The 20,566-nt window shown below is 52.2% G+C and overlaps 1 protein-coding gene across 1 annotated transcript in view; it reads left to right on the forward strand.

Moving 5' to 3' along the window:
• The window catches only part of LOC130342244 (fibroin heavy chain-like), an 84,190-nt gene extending 67,273 nt beyond the window's left edge, over positions 1-16,917 (forward strand). The window contains exons 25-32 of the mRNA XM_056554270.1: positions 1,351-1,407; positions 6,062-6,142; positions 6,230-6,289; positions 7,389-7,445; positions 8,996-9,025; positions 13,923-13,967; positions 14,067-14,120; positions 16,561-16,917. Coding sequence (XP_056410245.1) covers positions 1,351-1,407; positions 6,062-6,142; positions 6,230-6,289; positions 7,389-7,445; positions 8,996-9,025; positions 13,923-13,967; positions 14,067-14,120; positions 16,561-16,580 — 404 coding nt within the window. The 3' untranslated portion in view covers positions 16,581-16,917. The remainder of the gene's footprint in view (positions 1-1,350; positions 1,408-6,061; positions 6,143-6,229; positions 6,290-7,388; positions 7,446-8,995; positions 9,026-13,922; positions 13,968-14,066; positions 14,121-16,560) is intronic.
• Positions 16,918-20,566: the final 3,649 nt, after the last annotated feature.

Here is a 20,566-nt window from a genome sequence, read left to right on the forward strand (position 1 = left end):
GGGCTGTGAGGGGACGGGGGAGATGTGAGGATAACTGGGGGCTCAGGGCTGTGAGGGGACGGGGGAGATGTGAGGATAACTGGGGGCTCAGGGCTGTGAGGGGACGGGGGGAGATGTGAGGATAACTGGGGGCTCAGGGCTGTGAGGGGACGGGGGAGATGTGAGGATAACTGGGGGCTCTGGGCTGAGGGGACGGGGGAGATGTGAGGATAACTGGGGGCTCAGGGCTGTGAGGGGACGGGGGGAGATGTGAGGATAACTGGGGGCTCAGGGCTGTGAGGGGACGGGGGAGATGTGAGGATAACGGGGGGCTCAGGGCTGTGAGGGGACGGGGGGAGATGTGAGGATAACGGGGGGCTCAGGGCTGTGAGGGGACGGGGGGAGATGTGAGGATAACTGGGGGCTCAGGGCTGAGGGGACGGGGGAGATGTGAGGATAACGGGGGGCTCAGGGCTGTGAGGGGACGGGGGAGATGTGAGGATAACGGGGGGCTCAGGGCTCTGAGGGGACGGGGGGCTATGTGAGGATAACTGGGGGCTCAGGGCTGAGGGGACGGAGAGATGTGAGAATAATGGGGGGCTCAGGGCTGTGAGGGGACGGGGGAGATGTGAGGATAACTGGGGGCTCAGGGCTGAGGGGGCGGGGGAGATGTGAGGATAACGGGGGGCTCAGGGCTGTGAGGGGACGGGGGAGATGTGAGGATAACGGGGGGCTCAGGGCTCTGAGGGGACGGGGGGAGATGTGAGGATAACTGGGGGCTCAGGGCTGTGAGGGGACGGGGGAGATGTGAGGATAACTGGGGGCTCAGGGCTGTGAGGGGTCGGGGGAGATGTGAGGATAATTGGGGGCTCAGGGCTGTGAGGGGTCGGGGGAGATGTGAGGATAATTGGGGGCTCAGGGCTGTGAGGGGACGGGGGGAGATGTGAGGATAACTGGGGGCTCAGGGCTGTGAGGGGACGGGGGGAGATGTGAGGATAATTGGGGGCTCAGGGCTGTGAGGGGACGGGGGAGATGTGAGGATAATTGGGGGTTCAGGGCTAAGGGGACGGGGGAGATGTGAGGATAATTGGGGGCTCAGGGCTGTGAGGGGACGGGGGAGATGTGAGGATAATTGGGGGTTCAGGGCTAAGGGGACGGGGGAGATGTGAGGATAATTGGGGGCTCAGGGCTGTGAGGGGACGGGGGAGATGTGAGGATAATTGGGGGTTCAGGGCTAAGGGGACGGGGGAGATGTGAGGATAATTGGGGGCTCGGCTGTGAGGGGATGGGGGGGGGGAGATCTGAGGAAAACTAAGGGGTCCACATTCTTCCCCCAGTGAAGACTATAAGGTGTTTTTGTCCCCTTTGCAGGAATAAAGTCTCCACTTAGTGCCTATCAGGGTTCTCAAGGGGAAAGCTCAAAGCTTGGTGAGTCCCCCAGGGGCCCCTCTGTTTCTATCTTCTGGCCCCCCTTCTAACTCCATTTCCACCGTCCTCTATCCCATTCATGTCCTCAATCTTCTCCTCCTCTCCTGTGTCTTCTCCTCATCTCCTGTGTCTCCTCCTCTCCTGTGTCTTCTCCTCCTCTCCTGTGTCTACTCCTCTCCTGGGTCTTCTCCTCCTCTCCTGTGTCTTCTCCTCATCTCCTGTGTCTCCTCCTCCTCTCCTGTGTGCTCTCCTCCTCTCCTGGGTGCTCTCCTCCTCTCCTGTGTCTTCTCCTTCTCTCCTGTGTCTTCTCCTTCTCTCCTGTGTCTCCTCCTCATCTCCTGTGTCTCCTCCTCCTCTTCTGTGTCTTCTCCTCCTCTCCTGTGTCTTCTCCTACTCTCCTGTGTCTTCTCCTACTCTCCTGTGTCTTCTCCTCCTCTCCTGTGTTTCCACCTCCTCTCCTGTAGCTCCACCACCTCTCCTGTGGCTCCACCTCCTCTCCTGTGCCTCCTCCTCCTCTCCTGTGTCTCCTCCTTTCCTGTCTTCTCCTATCCTGTGTCTTCTCCTCCTCTCCTGTGTCTCCTCCACCTCTTCTGTGTCTTCTCCTCCTCTCCTGTTTCTCCTCCTCCTCTCAAGTGTCTTTTCATCTCCTGTGTCTTCTCCTCCTCTCATGTGTCTTCTCCTCCTCTCCTGTGTCTTCTCTTCCTCTCCTGTGTCTGCTCTTCCTCTCCTGTGTCTTATCCTACTCTCCTGTGTCTTCTCCTCCTCTCCTGTGTCTTCTCATCCTCTCCTGTGTCTCTTCCTCCTCTCCTGTGTCTCTTCCTCCTCTCCTGTGTCTCCTCCTCCTCTCCTGTGTCTCCTCCTCTCCTCTGTCTCCTCCTCTCCTGTGTCTCCTCCTCCTCTCCCGTGTCTCCTCCTCTTCTCCTGTGACTCCTTCTCTCCTGTGTCTTCTCCTCATCTCCTGTGTCTCCTCCTCCTCTTCTGTGTCTTCTCCGCCTCTCCTGTGTTTTCTCCTCCTCTCCTGTGTCTTCTCCTACTCTCCTGTGTCTTCTCCTCCTCTCCTGTGTTTCCACCTCCTCTCCTGTAGCTCCACCACCTCTCCTGTGGCTCCACCTCCTCTCCTGTGCCTCCTCCTCCTCCTCTCCTGTGTCTCCTCCTTTCCTGTCTTCTCCTATCCTGTGTCTTCTCCTCCTCTCCTGTGTCTCCTCCACCTCTCCTGTGTCTTCTCCTCCTCTCCTGTTTCTCCTCCTCCTCTCACGTGTCTTTTCATCTCCTGTGTCTTCTCCTCCTCTCATGTGTCTTCTCCTCCTCTCCTGTGTCTTCTCTTCCTCTCCTGTGTCTGCTCTTCCTCTCCTGTGTCTTATCCTCCTCTCCTGTGTCTTCTCCTCTTCTCCTGTGTCTTCTCCTCCTCTCCTGTGTCTTCTCCTCCTCTCATGTGTCTCTTCCTCCTCTCCTGTGTCTCTTCCTCCTCTCCTGTGTCTCCTCCTCCTCTCCCATGGCTCCTCCTCGCCTCTGTCTCCTCCTCTCCTGTGTCTCCTCCTCCTCTCCTGTGTCTTCTCCTCTTCTCCTGTGACTCCTTCTCTCCTGTGTCTTCTCCTCATCTCCTTTGTCTCCTCCTGCTCTCCTGTGTGCTCTCCTCCTCTCCTGGGTCTTCTCCTTCTCTCCTGTGTCTTCTCCTTCTCTCCTGTGTCTCCTCCTCCTCTCTTGTGTCTTCTCCTTCTCTCCTGTGTCTCCTCCTCCTCTGCTGTGTCTTCTCCTTCTCTCCTGTGTCTTCTCCTTCTCTCCTGTGTCTCCTCCTCATCTCCTGTGTCTCCTCCTCCTCTCCTGTGTCTTCTCCTCCTCTCCTGTGTCTTCTCCTCCTCTCCTGTGTCTTCTCCTCCTCTCCTGTGTCTTCTCCTCCTCTCCTGTGTTTCCACCTCCTCTCCTGTGGCTCCACCTCCTCTCCTGTGCCTCCTCCTCCTCCTCTCCTGTGTCTCCTCCTTTCCTGTCTTCTCCTATCCTGTGTCTTCTCCTCCTCTCCTGTGTCTCCTCCACTTCTCCTGTGTCTCCTCCTCCTCTCCTGTGTCTCCTCCTCACCTCTGTCTCCTCCTCTCCTGTGTCTCCTCCTCTTCTCCTGTGTCTTCTCCTCTTCTCCTGTGACTCCTCCTCTCCTGTGTCTTCTCCTCCTCTCCTGTGTCTTCTCCTCCTCTCTTGTGTCTTCTCCTTCTCTCCTGTGTCTCCTCCTCCTCTCCTGTGTCTTCTCCTTCTCTCCTGTGTCTTCTCCTTCTCTCCTGTGTCTCCTCCTCATCTCCTGTGTCTCCTCCTCCTCTCCTGTGTCTTCTCCTCCTCTCCTGTGTCTTCTCCTCCTCTCCTGAGTCTTCTCCTCCTCTCCTGTGTCTTCTCCTCCTCTCCTGTGTTTCCACCTCCTCTCCTGTGGCTCCACCTCCTCTCCTGTGCCTCCTCCTCCTCCTCTCCTGTGTCTCCTCCTTTCCTGTCTTCTCCTATCCTGTGTCTTCTCCTCCTCTCCTGTGTCTCCTCCACCTCTCCTGTGTCTCCTCCTCCTCTCCTGTGTCTCCTCCTCTCCTCTGTCTCCTCCTCTCCTGTGTCTCCTCCTCTTCTCCTGTGTCTTCTCCTCTTCTCCTGTGACTCCTCCTCTCCTGTGTCTTCTCCTCCTCTCCTGTGTCTCTTCCTCCTCTCCTTTGTCTCTTCCTCCTCTCCTTTGTCTCTTCCTCCTCTCCTGTATCTCCTCCTCCTCTCCTGTATCTCCTCCTCCTCTCCTGTGTCTCCTCCTCTCCTGTGTCTCCTCCTTTCCTGTGTGTCCTCCTCTCCTGTGTCTCCTCCTCTTCTCCTGTGTCTTCTCCTCCTCTCCTGTGTCTTCTCCTCCTCTCATGTGTCTCTTCCTCCTCTCCTGTGTCTCTTCCTCCTCTCCTGTGTCTCCTCCTCCTCTCCCATGTCTCCTCCTCGCCTCTGTCTCCTCCTCTCCTGTGTCTCCTCCTCCTCTCCTGTGTCTTCTCCTCTTCTCCTGTGACTCCTTCTCTCCTGTGTCTTCTCCTCATCTCCTGTGTCTCCTCCTGCTCTCCTGTGTGCTCTCCTCCTCTCCTGGGTCTTCTCCTTCTCTCCTGTGTCTTCTCCTTCTCTCCTGTGTCTCCTCCTCCTCTCCTGTGTCTGCTCTTCCTCTCCTGTGTCTTATCCTCCCCTCCTGTGTTTTATCCTCCTCTCCTGTGTCTTCTCCTCTTCTCCTGTGTCTTCTCCTCCTCTCCTGTGTCTTCTCCTCCTCTCATGTGTCTCTTCCTCCTCTCCTGTGTCTCTTCCTCCTCTCCTGTGTCTCCTCCTCCTCTCCCATGTCTCCTCCTCGCCTCTGTCTCCTCCTCTCCTGTGTCTCCTCCTCCTCTCCTGTGTCTTCTCCTCTTCTCCTGTGACTCCTTCTCTCCTGTGTCTTCTCCTCATCTCCTGTGTCTCCTCCTGCTCTCCTGTGTGCTCTCCTCCTCTCCTGGGTCTTCTCCTTCTCTCCTGTGTCTTCTCCTTCTCTCCTGTGTCTCCTCCTCCTCTCCTGTGTCTTCTCCTTCTCTCCTGTGTCTCCTCCTCCTCTCCTGTGTCTTCTCCTTCTCTCCTGTGTCTTCTCCTTCTCTCCTGTGTCTCCTCCTCATCTCCTGTGTCTCCTCCTCCTCTCCTGTGTCTTCTCCTCCTCTCCTGTGTCTTCTCCTCCTCTCCTGTGTCTTGTCCTCCTCTCCTGTGTCTTCTCCTCCTCTCCTGTGTTTCCACCTCCTCTCCTGTAGCTCCACCACCTCTCCTGTGGCTCCACCTCCTCTCCTGTGCCTCCTCCTCCTCCTCTCCTGTGTCTCCTCCTTTCCTGTCTTCTCCTATCCTGTGTCTTCTCCTCCTCTCCTGTGTCTCCTCCACCTCCCCTGTGTCTCCTCCTCCTCTCCTGTGTCTCCTCCTCTCCTCTGTCTCCTCCTCTCCTGTGTCTCCTCCTCTTATCCTGTGTCTTCTCCTCTTCTTCTGTGACTCCTCCTCTCCTGTGTCTTCTCCTCCTCTCCTGTGTCTCTTCCTCCTCTCCTTTGTCTCTTCCTCCTCTCCTTTGTCTCTTCCTCCTCTCCTGTATCTCCTCCTCCTCTCCTGTATCTCCTCCTCCTCTCCTGTGTCTCCTCCTCTCCTGTGTCTCCTCCTCTCCTGTGTGTCCTCCTCTCCTGTGTCTCCTCCTCTCCTGTGTGTCCTCCCCTCCTGTTTTGTCTCCTCCCCCTCTCCTGTGTGTCCTCCTCCTCTCTTGAGTTTTCTCCTCCTCTCTTACGTCTCCTCCTCCTCTCCTGTGTCTCCTCCTCTCCTGTGTCTCCTCCTCTCCTGTGTCTTCTCCTCCTCTTCTGTGTCTTCTCCTCCTCTCCTGTGTCTTCTCCTCCTCTCCTGTGTCTCCTTTTCCTCTCCTGTGTCTCCTCCTCCTCTCCTGTGTCTCCTTTTCCTCTCCTGTGTCTCCTCCTCCTCCTCCTCTCTTGTGTCTTCTTCCTCCTCTCCTGTGTCTCCTCCTCCTCCTCCTCTCCTGTGTCTTCTTCCTCCTCTCCTGTGTCTCCTCCTCCTCCTCCTCTCCTGTGTCTTCTCCCCCTCTTCTGTGTCTCCTTCTCCTCCTCCTCCTCTCCTTTGTCGTCTCCTCATTGCCCCAGGTGACATCTTCCTTCTGCCATTGCAGGTGGATTGGGGAAGCTTCCATACAGATCCCAACCTGTGGCCGCGGATTCTCTGGGTTATGACACTAAGTCTGCCAAGTCTGGTGAGGAGACGCTTCTGCTCATCCGCCATTTTTGCCACCATTGTGGAGTCTGAGTATTTCTCACGTGATTTGTGTTTCCTCCAGCAGAAGTGAAGTCTCCCTATGGCGCCCAGGCAGCATATCCCGATCCAAGCAGCAGCAAATATGGTGAGATGTCCTGTATACTGATTGGGAGTCTAATGGTAGATATTGGTCACTGGGGGACACATAGTAAGATAGTTCATAAGGTTAAAAAAGAGCAGAGTCCATTAAGTTCAACCTATAACCCTAATGAGTCCCTACTGAGTTGATCCAGAGGAGGCAAAAAACCCTGTTCCCTATCACTGAGCCAGTTACTTACCCACTTACACACATTCTCCCCCATCCCAATCCTTCTCATTTTATGCACCAACCTTTTATGTGGCACCGGATCAAATGCTTTGGAAAAATCCAGATATAAGACATCCAGCGGTTCCCCCATAATCCAGTCTGGAGCTCACCTCCTCATAAAAGCTGATCAGGTGACAGGACCGATCCCTCAGAAAGCCATGTGATATGGGGTCATACATTTATTTTTATCTAGATATTCCAAAATAGCATCTCTTAGAAAACCCTCTAACAATTTACATACAACAGAGTTTAAACTAACAGGTCTATAATTCCCTGGGGTCACCTTTTGTCCCCTTTTTAAATATTGGCACCACATTTGCTATGCTCCAGTCCTGGGGAACAGTCCTTGTCACTATAGAGTCCCTGAATATTAAAAATAGGGGTCTGTCTATTACAGTACTTAATTCTTTTAGAACACGGGGGTGAATGCCATATGAACCTGGTGATTTGTTTGTTTAGATTTTTTGTAGGCGGCACTGTACTTCTTCCTGGATTAGACAGGTGACCTGTACTTCTTCCTGGATTAGACAGGTGACCTGTACTTCTTCCTGGATTAGACAGGTGACCTGTACTTCTTCCTGGGTTAGACAGGTGACCTGTACTTCTTCCTGGGTTAGACAGGTGACCTGTACTTCTTCCTGGGTTAGACAGGTGACCTGTACTGGGGAGTTTACCTTATCTCGCTAGGGTGTTATCTCCTGTATGGTCTCTATCACCTGACATGGACACTTCTGGTCACTGGTGGACGCATGGGGTGGGATCTGTGGACAATCTGATCCCTGTGGTCCTCATTCACATCACACACAGCAGTAGATATTTAGGATGATTGGGCCGGCTGTAGGGTTAGTCACTGATTATATGGCGACTACTTCCACAGCTGGAGCTGGACAAATCCCATTCTCCTCTCAGCCGGTATCACCAAGTACAGTGGAAGGTAATGGCCTCCAGAATCATCATTCAGACTGTGTCTATATGGTCTCCATTACCTCCTGTCTATATGGTCTCCATTACCTCTTGTCTATATGGTCTCCATTACCTCCTGTCTATATGGTCTCCATTACCTCCTGTCTATATGGTCTCCATTACCTCCTGTCTATATGGTCTATTACCTCCTGTCTATATGGTCTATTACCTCCTGTCTATATGGTCTCCATTACCTCCTGTCTATATGGTCTATTACCTCCTGTCTATATGGTCTCCATTACCTTCTGTCTATATGGTCTCCATTACCCCCTGTCTATATGGTCTCCATTACCTCCTGTCTATATGGTCTCCATTACCTCCTGTCTATATGGTCTCCATTACCTCCTGTCTATATGGTCTCCATTACCTCCTGTCTATATGGTCTCCATTACCTCCTGTCTATATGGTCTCCATTACCTCCTGTCTATATGGTCTCCATTACCTCTTGTCTATATGGTCTATTAACTCCTGTCTATATGGTCTCCATTACCTCCTGTCTATATGGTCTATTACCTCCTGTCTATATGATCTCCATTACCTCCTGTCTATATGGTCTCCATTACCTTCTGTCTATATGGTCTATTACCTCCTGTCTGTATGGTCTCCATTACCTCCTGTCTATATGGTCTCCATTACCTCCTGTCTATATGGTCTCCATTACCTCCTGTCTATATGGTCTATTACCTCCTGTCTATATGATCTCCATTACCTTCTGTCTATATGGTCTCCATTACCTCCTGTCTATATGGTCTCCATTACCTCCTGTCTATATGGTCTCCATTACCTCCTGTCTATATGGTCTCCATTACTTCCTGTCTATATGGTCTCCATTACCTCCTGTCTATATGGTCTCCATTACCTCCTGTCTATATGGTCTCTATTGCCACCTGTCTGTCCACCTTGGCTCCTATTTTTCTTTGGGTTTCTCTGTACCTAGGTGCCTATTGGGCTGCCTTCCTCTTCTCTCTGACCTTTGATTTCCTTTTCCTCTTCTCTCTGACCTCTCGTCTCCTCTTCTCTCTGACCTTTGATCTCCTTTTCCTCTTCTCTCTGACCTTTGATCTCCTTTTCCTCTTCTCTCTGACCTCTCGTCTCCTCTTCTCTCTGACCTCTCGTCTCCTCTTCTCTCTGACCTCTCGTCTCCTCTTCTCTCTGACCTTTGATCTCCTTTTCCTCTTCTCTCTGACCTTTGATCTCCTTTTCCTCTTCTCTCTGACCTCTTGTCTCCTCTTCTCTCTGACCTCTCGTCTCCTCTTCTCTCTGACCTCTCGTCTCCTCTTCTCTCTGACCTCTCGTCTCCTCTTCTCTCTGACCTTTGATCTCCTTTTCCTCTTCTCTCTGACCTTTGATTTCCTTTTCCTCTTCTCTCTGACCTCTCGTCTCCTCTTCTCTCTGACCTCTCGTCTCCTCTTCTCTCTGACCTCTCGTCTCCTCTTCTCTCTGACCTCTCGTCTCTCCTTCCCTCTGACCTCTCGTCTCTTCTTCCTCCTCCTCACTGATAAATCTCTTATGTGTTCACAGAGTATGTGACTCCTTCAACCACTGTAGAAGGTTTGTGATGGTCCCAGCTCTACACCCCAGCATTGCTTTGCATGAAGCACACTTCATGTTGTGTCCCTTGTATGTCTTCCATGTGTCTCCTACGTTCCCCATCCTGCATGTCCCTGTCCTACCTCTCCCACGTGTCCCCATCCTGCATCTCCCATGTATCCCCATCCTGCATGTCCCTGTCCTACCTCTCCCACGTGTCCCCATCCTTTGTGTCCCCATCCTGTCTGTCCCATGTGTCCCCATCCTGCATGTCCCTGTCCTACCTCTCCCACGTGTCCCCATCCTGCATATCCCATGTGTCCCCATCCTGCATGTCCCTGTCCTACCTCTCCCACGTGTCCCCATCCTGCATATCCCATGTGTCCCCATCCTGCATGTCCCTGTCCTACCTCTCCCACGTGTCCCCATCCTGCATCTCCCATGTATCCCCATCCTGCATGTCCCTGTCCTACCTCTCCCACGTGTCCCCATCCTTTGTGTCCCCATCCTGTCTGTCCCATGTGTCCCCATCCTGCATGTCCCTGTCCTACCTCTCCCACGTGTCCCCATCCTGCATATCCCATGTGTCCCCATCCTGCATGTCCCTGTCCTACCTCTCCCACGTGTCCCCATCCTGCATATCCCATGTGTCCCCATCCTGCATGTCCCTGTCCTACCTCTCCCACGTGTCCCCATCCTGCATCTCCCATGTATCCCCATCCTGCATGTCCCTGTCCTACCTCTCCCACGTGTCCCCATCCTTTGTGTCCCATCCTGTCTGTCCCATGTGTCCCCATCCTGCATGTCCCTGTCCTACCTCTCCCACATGTCCCCATCCTGCATATCCCATGTGTCCCCATCCTGCATGTCCCTGTCCTACCTCTCCCACATGTCCCCATCCTGCATATCCCATGTGTCCCCATCCTGCATGTCCCTGTCCTACCTCTCCCACGTGCCCCCATCCTGCATCTCCCACGTGTCCCCATCCTGCATGTCCCTGTCCTACCTCTCCCACGTGCCCCCATCCTGCATCTCCCACGTGTCCCCATCCTGCATGTCCCTGTCCTACCTCTCCCACGTGCCCCCATCCTGCATCTCCCACGTGTCCCCATCCTGCATGTCCCTGTCCTACCTCTCCCACGTGCCCCCATCCTGCATCTCCCACGTGTCCCCATCCTGCATGTCCCTGTCCCACCTCTCCCACGTGTCCCCATCCTGCATATCCCATGTGTCCCCATCCTGCATGTCCCTGTCCTACCTCTCCCACGTGTCCCCATCCTGCACATCCCATGTGTCCCCATCCTGCATGTCCCTGTCCTACCTCTCCCACGTGTGCCCCATCCTGCATATCCCATGTGTCCCCATCCTGCATGTCCCTGTCCTACCTCTCCCACATGTCCCCATCCTGCATCTCCCATGTGTCCCTATCCTGCATGTCCCTGTCCCACCTCTCCCACGTGTCCCCATCCTGCATGTCCCTGTCCTACCTCTCCCACGTGCCCCCATCCTGCATCTCCCACGTGTCCCCATCCTGCATGTCCCTGTCCTACCTCTCCCACGTGCCCCCATCCTGCATCTCCCACGTGTCCCCATCCTGCATGTCCCTGTCCTACCTCTCCCACGTGCCCCCATCCTGCATCTCCCACGTGTCCCCATCCTGCATGTCCCTGTCCTACCTCTCCCACGTGCCCCCATCCTGCATCTCCCACGTGTCCCCATCCTGCATGTCCCTGTCCTACCTCTCCCACGTGCCCCCATCCTGCATCTCCCACGTGTCCCCATCCTGCATATCCCTGTCCTACCTCTCCCACGTGTCCCCATCCTGCATGTCCCTGTCCTACCTTTCCCACGTGTCCCCATCCTGCATCTCCCATGTGTCCCGATCCTGCATGTCCCTGTCCTACCTCTCCCACGTGCCCCCATCCTGCATCTCCCATGTGTCCCCATCCTGTGTGTCCCCATCCTTTGTGTCCCCATCCTGTGTGTCCCATGTGTCCCCATCCTGCGTGTCTTTAGATTCCTTGGGAACTCAGAGTTTAAGAATCGGGGTGACTACTCCCCACATTCCTCCTACCTCGCCCAGCACCCTGAAACAGAAACCTCAAAAAGGTACATGCAGGGGCCCTACGATCCATCAGGTCAGGATAGTCTGTGTAAAGGAAGTCATTACCCTGCTCCCCCACTGAGCTGTACCCACACCTGTCATACTTACCCTTCTCCCCCATTGACATGTACCCACACCCGTCATACTTACCCTGCTCCCCCACTGACCTGTACCCACACCTGTCATACTTTCCCTTCTCCCCCACTGACATGTACCCACACCAGTCATACTTACCCTTCTCCCTTATTGACCTGTACCCACTCCAGTCATACTTACCCTTCTCCCTTATAGACCTGTACCCGCACCAGTCATACTTACCCTTCTCCCTTATTGACCTGTACCCGCACCAGTCACGCTTACCCTTCTCCCTTATAGACCTGTACACGCACCAGTCACGCTTACCCTTCTCCCTTATAGACCTGTACACGCACCAGTCATACTTACCCTTCTCCCTTATCGACCTGTACCCGCACCAGTCATGCTTACCCTTCTCCCTTATCGACCTGTACACGCACCAGTCACGCTTACCCTTCTCCCTTATCGACCTGTACCCGCACCAGTCATACTTACCCTTCTCCCTTATTGACCTGTACCCGCACCAGTCACGCTTACCCTTCTCCCTTATAGACCTGTACACGCACCAGTCACGCTTACCCTTCTCCCTTATCGACCTGTACACGCACCAGCCACGCTTACCCTTCTCCCTTATCGACCTGTACACGCACCAGTCACGCTTACCCTTCTCCCTTATCAACCTGTACACACACCAGTCACGCTTACCCTTCTCCCTTATAGACCTGTACACACACCAGTCACGCTTACCCTTCTCCCTTATCGACCTGTACCCGCACCAGTCACGCTTACCCTTCTCCCTCATAGACCTGTACCCGCACCAGTCATACTTACCCTTCTCCCTTATCGACCTGTACACGCACCAGTCACGCTTACCCTTCTCCCTCATAGACCTGTACCCGCACCAGTCATACTTACCCTTCTCCCTTATTGACCTGTACACACACCAGTCATACTTACCCTTCTCCCTTATCGACCTGTACCCGCACCAGTCATACTTACCCTTCTCCCTTATTGACCTGTACACACACCAGTCATACTTACCCTTCTCCCTTATAGACCTGTACACACACCAGTCACACTTACCCTTCTCCCTTATTGACCTGTACACGCACCAGTCATACTTACCCTTCTCCCTTATAGACCTGTACACACACCAGTCATACTTACCCTTCTCCCTTATAGACCTGTACACGCACCAGTCACGCTTACCCTTCTCCCTTATCGACCTGTACCCGCACCAGTCATACTTACCCTTCTCCCTTATTGACCTGTACACGCACCAGTCACGCTTACCCTTCTCCCTTATCGACCTGTACACGCACCAGTCATACTTACCCTTCTCCCTTATCGACCTGTACCCGCACCAGTCATACTTACCCTTCCCCCTTATAGACCTGTACACGCACCAGTCACGCTTACCCTTCTCCCTTATAGACCTGTACACGCACCAGCCACGCTTACCCTTCTCCCTTATAGACCTGTACACGCACCAGTCACGCTTACCCTTCTCCCTTATCGACCTGTACACGCACCAGCCACGCTTACCCTTCTCCCTTATAGACCTGTACACGCACCAGTCACGCTTACCCTTCTCCCTTATAGACCTGTACACGCACCAGTCACGCTTACCCTTCTCCCTTATTGACCTGTACACACACCAGTCATACTTACCCTTCTCCCTTATAGACCTGTACACGCACCAGTCACGCTTACCCTTCTCCCTTATAGACCTGTACACGCACCAGTCATGCTTACCCTTCTCCCTTATCGACCTGTACACGCACCAGTCACGCTTACCCTTCTCCCTTATCAACCTGTACACACACCAGTCACGCTTACCCTTCTCCCTTATCAACCTGTACACACACCAGTCATACTTACCCTTCTCCCTTATAGACCTGTACACACACCAGTCACGCTTACCCTTCTCCCTTATCAACCTGTACACACACCAGTCACGCTTACCCTTCTCCCTTATAGACCTGTATACACACCAGTCACGCTTACCCTTCTCCCTTATAGACCTGTACACACACCAGTCACGCTTACCCTTCTCCCTTATCGACCTGTACACGCACCAGTCACGCTTACCCTTCTCCCTTATAGACCTGTACACACACCAGTCACGCTTACCCTTCTCCCTTATAGACCTGTACACGCACCAGTCACGCTTACCCTTCTCCCTTATAGACCTGTACACGCACCAGTCATGCTTACCCTTCTCCCTTATCGACCTGTACCCGCACCAGTCACGCTTACCCTTCTCCCTTATCAACCTGTACACACACCAGTCATACTTACCCTTCTCCCTTATAGACCTGTACACGCACCAGTCATGCTTACCCTTCTCCCTTATCGACCTGTACCCGCACCAGTCACGCTTACCCTTCTCCCTTATAGACCTGTACCCGCACCAGTCATACTTACCCTTCTCCCTCATTGACCTGTACACACACCAGTCATACTTACCCTTCTCCCTTATCGACCTGTACCCGCACCAGTCATACTTACCCTTCTCCCTTATTGACCTGTACACACACCAGTCATACTTACCCTTCTCCCTTATAGACCTGTACACGCACCAGTCATACTTGCCCTTCTCCGTCATAGACCTGTACCCAAACAAGTCATACTTACCCTTCTCCCTACACTAAAGCTCCCCATTCTGCTTCCCCCCACTTTTCAGCCTGTATTTTACCCCCATCTTGCTCCTCTGACCTTTCTCATTTGCATCTGTAGGTGGATATCAGCAGCTGGGAGGAGGCCAGAGCCCATGGACATACGGTACGTTATATATATATATATATATATATGTGAGGTATTATGGATGATACCATGGAGGCCGTACCAATAAAAATATTTATAAACATTATTTATTCATAGCCCCCGAGGAATCATCTTATGGACAGAATGGCTATTATGGAAACGGTTACAGAGGTGAGAAAACTAGGGTAGAGACCGGAGGGTGAGGAGGGTATATAGAGTATATACAGTATTGTGGGGAGGGTATATAGTATACAGAGCGGAGGTTATATCGTATATAGAGTGGAGGGTATCTAGCATACAGAGCGGAGGTATATAGTATGCAGACCAGAGGTATATAGTATACAGAGCGGAGGGTATATAGTATGCAGACCGGAGGTATATAGTATACAGAGCAGAGGGTATATAGTATAAAGAGTGGAGGGTATATAGTATAAAGAGCGGAGGGTATATAGTATGCAGACCAGAGGTATTTTGTATACAGAGCAGAGGGTATATAGTATGCAGAGCTGAGGTGTATAGTATACAGACCGGAGGTATATAGTATACAGAGCAGAGGGTATATAGTATGCAGAGCGGAGAATTGTGGGGAGGGTATATAGAGAATTGTGGGGAGGGTATATAGGGTATATAGAGAATTGTGGGGAGGGTATATAGAGAATTGTGGGGAGGTTATATAGAGTATTGTGGGGAGGGTATATAGATTATTGTGGGGAGGGTATATAGAGTATATAGAGAATTGTGGGGAGGGTATATAGAGAATTGTGGGGAGGGTATATAGAGTATTGTGGGGAGGGTATATAGAGAATTGTGGGGAGGGTATATAGAGTATTGTGGGGAGGGTATATAGGGTATATAGAGAATTGTGGGGATGGTATATAGAGTATTGTGGGGAGGGTATATAGAGAATTGTGGGGAGGGTATATAGAGTATTGTGGGGAGGGTATATAGAGAATTGTGGGGAGGGTATATAGAGTATTGTGGGGAGGGTATATAGGGTATATAGAGAATTGTGGGGAGGGTATATAGAGTATTGTGGGGAGGGTATATAGAGTATTGTGGGGAGGGTATATAGAGTATTGTGGGGAGGGTATATAGAGTATTGTGGGGAGGGTATATAGAGTATATAGAGTATTGTGGGGAGGGTATATAGAGTATATAGAGAATTGTGGGGAGGGTATATAGAGTATTGTGGGGAGGGTATATAGAGTATATAGAGAATTGTGGGGAGGGTATATAGAGTATTGTGGGGAGGGTATATAGAGTATATAGAGAATTGTGGGGAGGGTATATAGAGTATTGTGGGGAGGGTATATAGAGTATATAGAGAATTGTGGGGAGGGTATATAGAGTATTGTGGGGAGGGTATATAGAGTATTGTGGGGAGGGTATATAGAGTATTGTGGGGAGGGTATATAGAGTATTGTGGGGAGGGTATATAGAGTATATAGAGAATTGTGGGGAGGGTATATAGAGTATTGTGAGGAGGGTATATAGAGTATTGTGGGGAGGGTATATAGAGTATTGTGGGGAGGGTATATAGAGTATTGTGGGGAGGGTATATAGAGTATTGTGGGGAGGGTATATAGAGTATTGTGGGGAGGGTATATAGAGTATATAGAGTATTGTGGGGAGGGTATATAGAGTATTGTGGGGAGGGTATATAGAGTATTGTGGGGAGGGTATATAGAGTATTGTGGGGAGGGTATATAGTGTATATAGAGTATTGTGGGGAGGGTATATAGAGTATATAGAGTATTGTGGGGAGGGTATATAGAGTATTGTGGGGAGGATATATAGAGTATTGTGGGGAGGGTATATAGATTATATAGAGTATTGTGGGGAGGATATATAGAGTATTGTGGGGAGGGTATATAGAGTATATAGAGTATTGTGGGGAGGGTATATAGAGTATATAGAGTATTGTGGGGAGGGTATATAGAGTATTGTGGGGAGGGTATATAGAGTATTGTGGGGAGGGTATATAGAGTATTGTGGGGAGGGTATATAGAGTATATAGAGTATTGTGGGGAGGGTATATAGAGTATTGTGGGGAGGGTATATAGAGTATATAGAGTATTGTGGGGAGGGTATATAGAGTATTGTGGGGAGGGTATATAGAGTATTGTGGGGAGGGTATATAGAGTATATAGAGTATTGTGGGGAGGGTATATAGAGTATTGTGGGGAGGGTATATAGAGTATATGGAGTATTGTGGGGAGGGTATATAGAGTATTGTGGGGAGGGTATATAGAGTATATAGAGTATTGTGGGGAGGGTATATAGAGTATTGTGGGGAGGGTATATAGAGTATTGTGGGGAGGGTATATAGAGTATATAGAGTATTGTGGGGAGGGTATATAGAGTATTGTGGGGAGGGTATATAGAGTATTGTGGGGAGGGTATATAGAGTATATAGAGTATTGTGGGGAGGGTATATAGAGTATTGTGGGGAGGGTATATAGAGTATATAGAGTATTGTGGGGAGGGTATATAGAGTATTGTGGGGAGGGTATATAGAGTATTGTGGGGAGGGTATATAGAGTATATAGAGTATTGTGGGGAGGGTATATAGGGTATTTTGGGGTTCCTGACGTGTCTGATTCTCTTTCAGGCTGCTCTGGGAAGTGCTGAGCTGTGGAGGATTGTGGCCCCCATTTCGGGCGACCATCTTGGGGTGTGAATGTACATAAAGGGGAGGGGTTAATAATATTATTCCGTGGGGGCCGTCCTTGATGTTCGCTGTGACGCCTCCGCTCTGCACGTGGCCCCTCAAGTATCTTTGATCTGTCGGGCCCCAACTTCCTGGACTGGATATATAACACCAGTAACATGGAGGGAGCGATCTGTGACCCTCAGTCCAGGAAGAGGTGGAAGTCGGGGCCCCTGACAATAAACTGGGGCCCAACCTGCAATGTGAATGTGATGTCATCCATGTGAAATGTGTACAATAATAATAAAGTGACCTCAGGAGGGGCCCTACTGTCTGCTTCATTACTAAGACAAGGGGGAGGGGCCCTACTGTCTGCTTCATTACTAAGACAAGGGGGAGGGGCCCTACTGTCTGCTTCATTACTAAGACAAGGGGGAGGGGCCCTACTGTCTGCTTCATTACTAAGACAAGGGGGAGGGGCCCTACTGTCTGCTTCATTACTAAGACAAGGGGGAGGGGCCCTACTGTCTGCTTCATTACTAAGACAAGGGGGAGGGGCCCTACTGTCTGCTTCATTACTAAGACAAGGGGGAGGGGCCCTACTGTCTGCTTCATTACTAAGACAAGGGGGAGGGGCCCTACTGTCTGCTTCATTACTAAGACAAGGGGGAGGGACCCTACTGTCTGCTTCATTACTAAGACAAGGGGGAGGGGCCCTACTGTCTGCTTCATTACTAAGACAAGGTGGAGGGGCCCTACTGTCTGCTTCATTACTAAGACAAGGGGGAGGGACCCTACTGTCTGCTTCATTACTAAGACAAGGGGGAGGGGCCCTACTGTCTGCTTCATTACTAAGACAAGGGGGAGGGGCCCTACTGTCTGCTTCATTACTAAGACAAGGGGGAGGGGCCCTACTGTCTGCTTCATTACTAAGACAAGGGGGAGGGGCCCTACTGTCTGCTTCATTACTAAGACAAGGGGGAGGGGCCCTACTGTCTGCTTCATTACTAAGACAAGGGGGAGGGGCTCTACTGTCTGCTTCATTACTAAGACAAGGGGGAGGGGCCCTACTGTCTGCTTCATTACTAAGACAAGGGGGAGGGACCGTACTGTCTGCTTCATTACTAAGACAAGGGGGAGGGGCCGTACTGTCTGCTTCATTACTAAGACAAGGGGGAGGGGCCACTGCTGTCTGCTTCATTACTAAGAAAAAGGGGAGGGGCCCCTGCTGTCTGCTTCATTACTAAGACAAGGGGGAGGGGCCCCTGCTGTCTTCTTCATTACAAAGACAAGGGGGAGGGGTCCCTGCTGTCTTCTTCATTACAAAGACAAGGGGGAAGGGGCCCTGCTGTCTGCTTCATTACTAAGACAAGGGGGAGGGGCCCTGCTGTCTGCTTCATTACTAAGACAAGGGGGAGGGGCCCCTGCTGTCCGCTTCATTACAAAGACAAGGGGGAAGGGCCCCTGCTGTCTGCTTCATTACTAAGACAAGGGGGAGGGGCCCCTGCTGTCCGCTTCATTACAAAGACAAGGGGGAAGGGCCCCTGCTGTCCGCTTCATTACAAAGACAAGGGGGAGGGGCCATTGCTGTCTGCTTCATTACTAAGACAAGGGGGAGGGGCCATTGCTGTCTGCTTCATTACTAAGACAAGGGGAGGGGCCCTACTGTCTGCTTCATTACTAAGACAAGGGGGAGGGGCCCTACTGTCTGCTTCATTACTAAGACAAGGGGGAAGGGCCGTACTGTCTGCTTCATTACTAAGACAAGGGGGAGGGGCCGTACTGTCTGCTTCATTACTAAGACAAGGGGGAGGGGCTACTGCTGTCTGCTTCATTACTAAGAAAAAGGGGAGGGGCCCCTGCTGTCTGCTTCATTACTAAGACAAGGGGGAGGGGTCCCTGCTGTCTTCTTCATTACAAAGACAAGGGGGAGGGGTCCCTGCTGTCTTCTTCATTACAAAGACAAGGGGGAAGGGGCCCTGCTGTCTGCTTCATTACTAAGACAAGGGGGAGGGGCCCTGCTGTCTGCTTCATTACTAAGACAAGGGGGAAGGGCCCCTGCTGTCTGCTTCATTACTAAGACAAGGGGGAGGGGCCCCTGCTGTCCGCTTCATTACAAAGACAAGGGGGAGGGGCCCCTGCTGTCTGCTTCATTAAAAAGACAAGAGGGAGGGGCCCCTGCTGTCCGCTTCATTATAAAGGCAAGGAGGAGGGGCTCCTGCTGTCCGCTTCATTACTAAGACAAGGGGGAGGGGAGCTGCAGGTAATGTCCACATCTACATGTCATCCCCCCCCCATAATGCTGGATACCCCCAGAGACCCAGGATGACCATTCCCCATCTATAACCCCCAGACATCCTGTAGGACCATTCTGACCTTACCCTGTCTATATGAAAAACAATATATTTCGGGGAGAATAGACAGGGTATGGTCAGGATGGTCCTACAGGGTCTCTGGGGGTATAGACAGGGTATGGTCAGGATGGTCCTACAGGGTCTCTGGGGGTATAGACAGGGTATGGTCAGGATGGTCCTACAGGGACTCTGGGGGTATAGACAGGGTATGGTCAGGATGGTCCTACAGGGTCTCTGGGGGGTATAGACAGGGAATGGTCAGGATGGTCCTACAGGGTCTCTGGGGGGTATAGATGGGGTATGGTCAGGATGGTCCTAAAGGGTCTCTGGGGGTATAGACAGGGTATGGTCAGGATGGTCCTACAGGGTCTCTGGGGGTATAGATGGGGTATGGTCAGGATGGTCCTAAAGGGTCTCTGGGGGTATAGACTGGGTATGGTCAGGCTGGTCCTACGGGGTCTCTGGGGGTATAGACAGGGTATGGTCAGGATGGTCCTACAGGGTCTCTGGAGGTATAGACAGGGTATGGTCAGGATGGTCCTACAGGGTCTCTGGGGGTATAGATGGGGTATGGTCAGGATGGTCCTAAAGGGTCTCTGGGGGTATAGACAGGGTATGGTCAGGATGGTCCTAAAGGGTCTCTGGGGGTATAGACAGGGTATGGTCAGGATGGTCCTACAGGGTCTCTGGGGGGTATAGACAGGGAATGGTCAGGATGGTCCTACAGGGTCTCTGGGGGGTATAGATGGGGTATGGTCAGGATGGTCCTAAAGGGTCTCTGGGGGTATAGACAGGGTATGGTAAGGCTGGTCCTACGGGGTCTCTGGGGGTATAGACAGGGTATGGTCAGGATGGTCCTACAGGGTCTCTGGGGGTATAGATGGGGTATGGTCAGGATGGTCCTAAAGGGTCTCTGTGGGTATAGACTGGGTATGGTCAGGCTGGTTCTACGGGGTCTCTGGGGGTATAGACGGGATATTTTCAGGAGGGTCCTCCAGGGTCTCTGGGGGGTTATAGACGGGGTATAGTCAGGATGGTCCTACAGGGTCTCCCGGGGTATAGATGGGGTATGGTTAGGATGGTCCTAAAGGGTCTCTGGGGGTATAGACTGGGTATGATCAGGCTGGTCCTACGGGGTCTCTGGGGGTATAGACGGGGTATGTTCAGGAGGGTCCTACAGGGTCTCTGGGGGGGTTATAGACGGGGTATAGTCAGGATGGTCCTACAGGGTCTCTGGGGTTATAGACAGGGTATGGTCAGGATGGTCCTACAGGGTCTCTGGGGTATAGACAGGGTATGGTCAGGAGGGTTCTACAGGGTCTCTGGGGGTATAGATGGGGTATGGTCAGGATGGTCCTACAGGGTCTCTGGGGGTATAGACAGGGTATGGTCAGGAGGGTCCTACAGGGTCTCTGGGGGTATAGACAGGGTATGGTCAGGATGGTCCTACAGGGTCTCTGGGGTATAGACAGGGTATGGTCAGGAGGGTTCTACAGGGTCTCTGGGGGTATAGACAAGGTATGGTCAGGAGGGTTCTACAGGGTCTCTGGGGGTATAGACAGGGTATGGTCAGGAGGGTTCTACAGGGTCTCTGGCGGTATAAATAGGGTATG

The sequence above is a fragment of the Hyla sarda genome, unplaced genomic scaffold, assembly GCF_029499605.1.
Source record: "Hyla sarda isolate aHylSar1 unplaced genomic scaffold, aHylSar1.hap1 scaffold_645, whole genome shotgun sequence".
NCBI lineage: Eukaryota > Metazoa > Chordata > Amphibia > Anura > Hylidae > Hyla > Hyla sarda.